The sequence below is a fragment of the Aegilops tauschii genome, chromosome 1 (assembly GCF_002575655.3).
Source record: "Aegilops tauschii subsp. strangulata cultivar AL8/78 chromosome 1, Aet v6.0, whole genome shotgun sequence".
In the NCBI taxonomy this organism is placed as follows: Eukaryota; Viridiplantae; Streptophyta; class Magnoliopsida; order Poales; family Poaceae; genus Aegilops; species Aegilops tauschii.
The window spans coordinates 41,442,172-41,451,630 of NC_053035.3; the positions used below are offsets into that span (position 1 = coordinate 41,442,172).

A 9,459-nucleotide genomic window follows, 5' to 3' on the forward strand; every position below is an offset into this window, starting at 1 on the left:
GCAAAGCCCCAATCACCGACGTCCCACCGCCTGAACTGCACCGACCTCCCACGCATGTCCTCCCTCTCTTTCTTCTCTCTCTCATTTTTGAGCGCACCAGAGCACCACCGCACGCAGACAAGACCCCGACTGTGAATCGCAAATCCTGTCCAAAACCACCCATGGGCTGATTGATCCAGTTCATGGGGATTTGATCCATCGATGGTGAGAACTTGTACCAATAGTTGGGCCCAATTCTATGGCACCTACTACGCACACACAAAAAACATACACAGCCAGCTCCCCCGAATTGCAGATGTCACGTCCACATTAATCGGCTGTCAGCCCCAAATAGGAGAAAAACCAGATCCTTGCAGGTTTAAGTTATGTATAAGTACTACACCAATATAGTATGAAGTATGATCTATCGGGCTTTGCAGAACTGATCAAACTTGATCTTTGGTCTGGAATATGCGGAGCTCAGTATGGCCGCAGCCACGACGGCGTTGGCGGCCTCGGTGAGGTGCACGCCGTCCCAGCTGATGAACTTTGAGCCGTCGGCGCAGACCGTTGAATTCGAAGACTGGCAGCTCCTGCTCAAATCATAGTTGTACGGTGGCCCTCCGTACCCGCAACACGTCATCAATGGGCTGTCAAAACCTGGAGAAATGCAATTGATTTAGTAATATCACCAGATATCATGCGAATCAGAGACATTTGATCAGCTCACCGTATTTGGTGTGGTTGGCCACAAGGTCATACTTGATGGCAAAGAGATCGGTGTACACAACGGTCGCGTTCTTCAGCTCTACATTCAGCTGATCGCAGAGGCTGCCTAGCGCTGTGTTGAACGCGACCGCAGCTCTGTTGTATGTGTTGAGGCAGCCATTCTGATCAAGGTCACTGTCGTTTTTACGTGGAATCGAGAGCTTCTGAGGCAGGCAACCAAGAGCCCCTGTTCCATGTATCCAGAAGTTCCGACTCCCGTTGCCGTACAGAAGCTGCAATTTTTAAAGAAAAAAAACAGAGTTGCGGTTGTCCGTCCAGGCAGCAAGTGAGTGAAAAGGGTGTAGTAATTTGTTTACAAAAGGCAAAAAATAAAAAACATCACCTGAACAGCATACTTAATCTCCGCAAGTATTGGAGGGAGATTGGCGACTACTTGGTCGTAAGGCAAGTTGGACAGAAGAGCGTTAATATCATTCTGTCCTATGTCTATGATATATAGAGCATTTTGGAACGCTTCTGCATCGATTGGAGCTTCCTGACCTGTGTATAGCAACAAGTTTGCTCGTTTACTATCAACTGTATAGCTCCGCGCGTCTTACTTCATTTGGATTTGAGGGAGAATATACGGCAAACAGACCTTGATTGATGAGCTCCAAGGATCTGGCTTTAAAGAAGAAGAACTCCTGCACCTGTCCATGCAATACAAAAAGGGCTTCCCGTGGTAGTGTTGTTGAACCGCTAATAGCGAAATTCACTCCGTTACTGTAATTAGAACCAATTGCCTTCAGATAAGGGCTCAGATAGCTTATGTTTAAGCTTTCACCTGGATATATTTTGGTCATTCATGGACCCAGTATTAGTAAGGCCAACAACCATACTCAATAATTAGATAGTGCTTCTCATCAACATGTACGCGAGTCAGATTAGATGCGCAAAACACACCAGCAGCAAAGTATTAACTCCGATAAAATTTGTCGTCTTATTAGACATTAACTTGTATAATATTCAAGATGAAACTTTGAACATCAATTTATGCACAGACATGTAGCCTCACATAAAAATAATTATACATTATAAGAATATGTTTCATGATAACTCTAGTAATACCAATTTCATGTTTTTATACTAGTGTTTCTTTCCATATAGATGCTCAACCTTAGAAATGTTCGACTGGGAAAAGTTCTGCAAAGCAGCAGCATGCATGTGTGCCCGTTTAGAAAGTCATATGATAGAAATGAGTTAAATGAGTTAGTATGCTACTGACTGTAGCCCCCGCTACATTCCATGGATGGTGGCTGTTGGGGCAGCACTTGACTATGATAGCAAACTGTCAAGGACCTTCGTCCACAACACAATAAAATTGATATGATAATGATCGGAAGACAGGGCAAGGGCACTTACTTTTTTATTTTATTTTTTGAAGAATAGGCAAAGGGCACTACAATACGGTGGCAGGGAGCATCCCTGTAAAACCCCGGAACATTAGTGGAGACCCATGTGGCCCAAGTGGAGTTGTGTGGTGGGATTAGTCCCATATGGAGAGTTCAAAAGTGTTTAACCAGCATATATACCCTTGTGTTCCAACTGTAGCACCTCTGGGTTAACTGTTTCACTCGAAGCGAAGGATGAAAATGTAAGAGTGCTATGCATGTATGAGCTGGTCCGTCCCATAGGTGAGCGAATATTGATTAGGGTGTTACAGTCCCTGCCGTGGAAGACAAGAGACATTTGAGTAGAAGAAGAAAATCGTTTTTTCGATATCTAACACACTTTTTGTATTTTTCCTAATAAACTGCACATGAGAGTATTTTAGTATTTCCATGTGGCTCAACTCAGTCAGCACTATTGTACGTTCAGGAAAAAAATGATGCTAGAAGCTGAATTAGGAATAAGGCGACATGGCGTTACAATCCCAGGCATATATTCTTGGGATAATGAAATTAGTAAAGGGAGATGCTTTAAAATGTCCGAAAATTAAAAAAAAAATCCAGGTCTTATATGTGCTCCTACAGTTTCATCAGAAAGATAACACATTTGAGCCCCAAGTGGAAAAAAATCAATACTTAGGAAAGCAAAAATTTAAGCAGTATACTTCTCTACATGATAGGGCCCAAAACTAAGGTTTCTTCTTAAATTTTAAAAACAGAAAGAAGCTCCAAAAAAAAACACACAGGGGCCACTTTTTTTATTTGAAACCAGGGGACCCTTATGGCTCAATCCATTAATTAAGAAGAACAGAGTTGCCCGGTTAATTAACAAAAAACAGGGTGAAAACCGTCACGACCTGTTGATCAGTCACCCACAAGATACGACACACACACCACCGCTAGAGAACCTTGTCGAGGAAGCACATTTTGTCATCCTCACCACTTCTCCCCAAGCAAGCAACTATGACTTCATTGTATGCGCCCTCTGACCAAGCCCGCGCCGCCGAGGCCGCAAGAAGCCACACGAAGATCCATGCCAAGCAACCCGTGTTGGTGACAGCGCAGGTCTGACTCTGAGGTCAAGCTGCCTACGAACGACAACTATGCAAGGCCAGCATCGCGAAAGACTACCGAACAGACCACCTACCGCTCGTCATCATCATCACCCGGACTCTTCCACCGCAGCTCCGACTTGGCCACAACAAACAACCTAAGGCAATGCCACGGACACGCTGTAGAGTCGACTACCGTAACCACTACCGCAACCCCGACATCATGTATAATTTCTTTTTATAATAAATTCTACATGAGGATAATGGCGTACTTCTGCGTTCCTCAACTCAGTCGTATAGTCCAGAACAAAGGCAATTAGAAGAGTGGCGTTTCTTAATATAATTAGCCAAAAATAATGGTAGAAGATCAGTTGGCTTCAGGACTAGTTGGACATGTGCAGAGTTCCCTATTTTAGGGAAAAAAAAGTATGCCCTTGGTAACAGATTCACATCCTCAGCCGTTGGATTTCAGATAAGAGGACAGATGCATCGATCACATGATTGTCGGCACATAAAAGTCCGGTTGTGACATATCTGAAGTTGTGAACAATAATGTTATCTGCATGAATAATGAAGAACTGAAGTAGACGTCACTGAATGCATGAGTGCCACCAGTTGGTGCTCTAGCAATTGAATGCTGACATGAAAAGTCTGAGACAGAGTTTGGACGCTGAGACGCACCGACGCATGCCATTAACTGGAGCTGGAGACAGGGAGAGAGACAGAGGGGCCAGCGGGCCTCCCGTGTGGCCGTGTCAAAGATTGAGGAGAACAGCTGGGCTTTGAATTGATCATGGATATCCTCCGGTTCAAAAGTACAGGGGGTTGAAATTGAATGAAGGTATGGAGGGAGGGACCAACTAATGCAGCGCATGATGCAAAAAAAAAAAAAGTTGGTTAGCAGGTTCACTGAAATTTTGCTACTCCGGTGGATAAGTTATTTCAGGCTGAGCCGTGCCACGCCTGCCAACCATCATGTGCGTAAGACGGAATAAATATTTTGCTACTGTACATTGCTAGTGAGTCCGTCTAGAATGAAGGACATTTCACTGAAAATACGACCAAGTGCACCGTTCTATACGGAATCTGACTTGAAAAATTTGCAGTATACTACGAGGATGTTTGTTTTCAAGGACTTATTGGTTTAGGGACTTAAAAAGTCCTTATAAGTCCCGTCTAAACCAAACAGGAGGAACTTATAGGGACTTAAAGTGGGCATTTGAGACTTATGTAGAGTCTTATAGGAACTTATAGTTGTAATATGGTCTTATAGGGACTTATAAGTCTTAGAACCAAACAGGTAAGGACTTTTTAGGGACTTAGGACTTATAAGTTGGGACTAAAAAAAACTTATGAACCAAAAAGGGCCTACGTACGACATTTCACTCAAGCTCTGGCTTCACGCTCATGGGATTCAGTCAGCTGACGACCAATCCGTCAGTGTCGGCGAGCGCTGTGTTTCCACTTGAGAAATTTACTGCCGTGCTTTTTACTCCGTATACCGTAGTAAACGGAGTATTCACTGTGCACAAATCTACCCGTTGCACAGTGACAAACACGGGTTTGTTCGGGGAGAGAAGCGACAGAAAAAGCAGAATCTTGTAGATAGAATACTCTGGTTTTGGCTCGGGGTGGGGAATGGGACTCACAGAGGAAGTCGATGACGAGCCGGCCGTCGCAGAAGCGGCCGGTGGGGTGGTGGAAGAAGGCGCGGCCCTCCGGCGGCGCGATGTGCCACCCCTTGGCCGCCGCCATGCCGCCCGTGTCGGAGTTGGAGTCGCCGAAGTTGAACACCACCGGCCGCGCGCCGGGGCTGCAGCTGAACCTGGCCCGCGCCGGCGACGGCGAGAGCGCCAGCGCCAGCGCCAGCGCCAGCGCGAGGAGGAAGGCTGGCCGTGGCGCGCTGCCGCCTGCCGCTGCTGCTGCCGACATTGACGACCTTGGACCTCTGTCTCTGTCTGCCTATAGCATGTGCCGTGGGAGGCCCTGTCGTGTCCCTCTCGCTTTTCTTTCTATCTCTCGCGAGCCCCGAGTGCCGGATTCTGTGAGGTCATGCGCCGTATATGCTCATCGTGGTGGGGCTGCGATAAATGCGACGACCATGCTGAGACTTGGGCCGGGTCGGGCCAGCGGGGCACGAGCACGTCGTGTCTCGGGCCGCGCCGGGCTCGGGCCAGACGGATGTCTGTCGTGGTCGGGTGGTTCCGCTTGAGCAGGGCAGGCGCTGGACCTCGATGGGGCGTGCTCGGCCTCCATGGTCAGGTCGCAGCGCCGGCCGGCGAGGAGCCATCCAGCACCCATCGTGACGCCGCCGATGTTTCCGATGCCACGCTCCTCTTCCTCTTCGCTCGGTTTGATGAGTAGGCGAGTGCGGCGTCAGCGCATGGTGACAAAGAAGAAGAGAAGGCGGAGGCGCTGGGGTCAGGGAGGAGGAGAGAATGCGGTGGAGACGGCGAGAGGCTCAAGGCCGGCGGGAGCGACTCAGTCTCGTGCGCCACCAGCCCTGCCGACAATGTGGGGATTAATTTGAGACCTCATTTTTTTTAACTGTTTGAGACCTCATTTTGACCGGTCAAAGGTGAGTTGCTCCGTTTGGTTGGTTTCATTCACGTGACGATGTACTGCGCACTGGGAGAGACAAAGGGCCGCCGCTACCAATCAGCCGGCTTATTTTAGCCAAATTTAAGCCGCCTGCACAGACGCCCGATCAGACGCTTCGAGACGCACGATCAGGCGCTCCATGGCAGCAGTACACACCAGCTCCAGAACAGCACCGTGTAGTACAGACGCTCCATTACAGCGGCACGGAGCTTCATTGCAACCCGGCGAAGCTTCAACGGCTCCGGCAGCGCTTCAATGCAACTCCGGCGACGCTTCATTGCAACCCCAGCGGAGCTCCGGCGACCCCGTGGCACTTCATTGCAGCTCCGGCGGCGCTTCATTGCAACCCCGGCGGAGCTTCGATGAACACCGTGGCACTTCATTGCAGCTCCGGCGGTCCGGGCGATGCTTCATCGCAATGCCGGCGAGTCCCTCTCTGCTTCAACGGACACTACAGCTTGCCGACCAGCCTGCAGCACAGCACTGCCGCTCGGTGAGCTGGCTGATGTTGTGCAAATCCTCTCATCAACCTCCTGATTGCAGCATGTGCAGCGAGCGGCACCGCCTTGCGACACCATTGACAGCTGCAGCACACGCGGGGCCCTCGCATCGCCACCCACACCGTGAGAAAATCAACATGTGTGGCCAGCGGCGCTGCCTTGCGCCACCGTCCACGGCTGCCGCACCGGCGGCCTCGTAGCAGTAGCAGCTCTACTGACCGGGATGGAGAGGTCATGGACAGAGTAGGGAAGCGCTCGCGAAGAGAAAAGAGCTAGGTTGCAGCGGGGATGGAGAGAGAAGAGCTCAGGCCAAGGACGAGGACGGTTGGGTTTGGATAGAAAATAAGGTTGCAGGATGAGCGGATGCATCGGTCCCACGGGACACGTGTCAACACCCTGAGACAGCTTATGTACGCGAGAAATCATTCGGTTTGATTAGAACGTTTTCCGAGACAAAGAGGTTTCTTAGGCCAACTTCAACGCAGGACCCTATTCTATCCGCGTACCTCTGTTTGGATCAAAATGAACAGACTACACGGTCCAATGTACGGATGCATTCTTAAATTTTATCCGTTTAGCGTCCGGCCCGTCTCATTTTCGGCGCAAACATGCGTCCGGTTTGCATCCACGCGGACATCGAACGGACGGGCACGCGCTTGCTCGGTGCCTGTCCGGAGAACGCGTGGCGGCGGTCCACCTAACTCCATCGTCCAAGTTCAATGTGTTGGAAATATGCCCTAGAGGCAATAATAAAATGGTTATTATTATATTTCCTTGTTCATGATAATTGTATATTGTTCATGCTATAATTGTGTTATCCGGAAATCGTAATACATGTGTGAATACATAGACCACAACATGTCCCTAGTGAGCCTCTAGTTGACTAGCTCGTTGATCAACAGATAGTCATGGTTTCCTGGCTATGGACATTGGATGTCATTGATAACGGGATCACATCATTAGGAGAATGATGTGTTAGGAGAATGATGTGATGGACAAGACCCAATCCTAAGCATAGCACAAAGATCGTGTAGTTCGTTTGCTAGAGCTTTTCCAATGTCAAGTATCATTTCCTTAGACCATGAGATCGTGTAACTCCCGGATGCCGTAGGAGTGCTTTGGGTGTACCAAACGTCACAACGTAACTGGGTGACTATAAAGGTACACTACAGGTATCTCTGAAAGTGTCTGTTGGGTTGACACGGATCGAGACTGGGATTTGTCACTCCGTATGACGGAGAGGTATCTCTGGGCCCACTCGGTAATGCATCATCATAATGTGCTCAAAGTGACCAAGTGGTTGGTCACGGGATCATGCATTACGGTACGAGTAAAGTGACTTGCCGGTAACGAGATTGAACAAGGTATTGGGATACCGACGATCGAATCTCGGGCAAGTAACGTACCGATTGACAAAGGGAATTGTATACGGGATTGATTGAATCCTCGACATCGTGGTTCATCCGATGAGATCATCGTGGAACATGTGGGAGCCAACATGGGTATCCAGATCCCGCTGTTGGTTATTGACCGGAGAGTCGTCTCGGTCATGTCTGCGTGTCTCCCGAACCCGTAGGGTCTACACACTTAAGGTTCGGTGACGCTAGGGTTGTAGACATATTAGTATGCGGTAACCCGAAAGTTGTTCGGAGTCCCGGATGAGATCCCGGACGTCACGAGGAGTTCCGAAATGGTCCGGAGGTGAAGAATTATATATAGGAAGTCCAGTTTCGGCCACCGGGAAAGTTTCGGGGGTTACCGGTATTGTACCGGGACCACCGGAAGGGTCCCGGGGGTCCACCGGGTGGGGCCACCTATCCCGGAGGGCCCCATGGGCTGAAGTGGGAGGGGAACCAGCCCCTGGTGGGCTGGTGCGCCCCCCCTTGGGCCTCCCCCTGCGCCTAGGGTTGGAAACCCTAGGGGTGGGGGCGCCCCCACTTGGCTTGGGGGGGAAGCCACCCCTAGGCCGCCGCCCCCCTTGGAGATCAGATCTCCCAGGGCTGGCGCCCCCCCAGGAGGCCTATATATAGGAGGGGGGAGGGAGGGCAGCCGCACCACAGCCCCTGGCGCCTCCCTCTCCCTCCCATGACACATCTCCCTCCTCCGCAGCGCTCGGCGAAGCCCTGTCGGAATCCCGCTACTTCCACCACCACGCCGTCGTGCTGCTGGATCTCCATCAACCTCTCCTTCCCCCTTGCTGGATCAAGAAGGAGGAGACGTCGCTGCTTCGTACGTGTGTTGAACGCGGAGGTGCCGTCCATTCGGCGCTCGGTCATCGGTGATTTGGATCCGCTCGCGATCTACAAGGGTATGTAGATGCACTCCTCTCTCTCGTTGCTAGATGACTCCATAGATTGATCTTGGTGATGCGTAGAAAAATTTTAAATTTTTGCTACGATCCCCAACACAATGCGCATGAAGGGCGGGCTCCGGTTGTCAATCACATGGGAGGATCGTCGTCTTTCTTAATTGGAAGTCGTGGACCGGCCAGTCCACAGTTTCCACTTCCTGGCCATCCTGCCTCCTCGAGCCCCGGCACGAGCAAACCCTAGCCGCCCCTTCACCTCTCCGCCAACGACAATGGTGGGCCGCTGGTTCCCCGGCCACAAGACGAGGCATGACCACGAGGTTGGGTCGTCGTCCGGCCGCCATCGCTTCTCCCCCACTCCGTCTCCGCCTCCACCTCCACCGGCCGCATTCCATATCGCGCCGGGCGGCGCTCCACCTCGTCAGTGGTCGTACGTGAAGGCGGAGGTGTGCCATGTTGGAGATCGTTGCAGAAATTTAAAATTTTCTACGTATCACCAAGATCAATCTATGGAGTCATCTAGCAACGAGAGAGAGGGGAGTGCATCTACATACCCTTGTAGATCGCGCGCGGAAGCGTTCAAGAGAATGGGGTTGATGGAGTTGTACTCGTCGTGATCCAAATCACCGATGATCCTAGCGCCGAACGGACGGCACCTCCGCGTTCAACACACGTACGGAGCGGGGACGTCTCCTCCTTCTTGATCCAGCAAGGGGGGAGGAGAAGTTGATGGAGATCCAGCAGCACGACGGCGTGGTGGTGGAAGTAGCGGGATCCCGGCAGGGCTTCGCCAAGCGCAAGCGGGGAGGAAGAGGTGTCACGGGAGGGAGGGAGGTGCCAGGGCTTGGGGTGCTGCTCCCATG

At 50.8% G+C, this 9,459-nt stretch overlaps 1 protein-coding gene across 1 annotated transcript; it reads right to left on the minus strand.

The window, feature by feature from the left end:
• Nucleotides 1-289: 289 nt before the first annotated feature.
• On the minus strand, nt 290-5,694 carry LOC109749612 (GDSL esterase/lipase LIP-4). The gene is made up of 5 exons (XM_020308564.4): nt 4,837-5,694; nt 1,346-1,531; nt 1,091-1,248; nt 710-980; nt 290-639 (listed from the first exon to the last, which is right to left on the minus strand). Exons 1-5 carry the CDS (start codon nt 5,117-5,119, stop codon nt 404-406), a joined length of 1,134 nt encoding a protein of 377 aa, XP_020164153.1. The 5' UTR covers nt 5,120-5,694; the 3' UTR covers nt 290-403.
• Nucleotides 5,695-9,459: the final 3,765 nt, after the last annotated feature.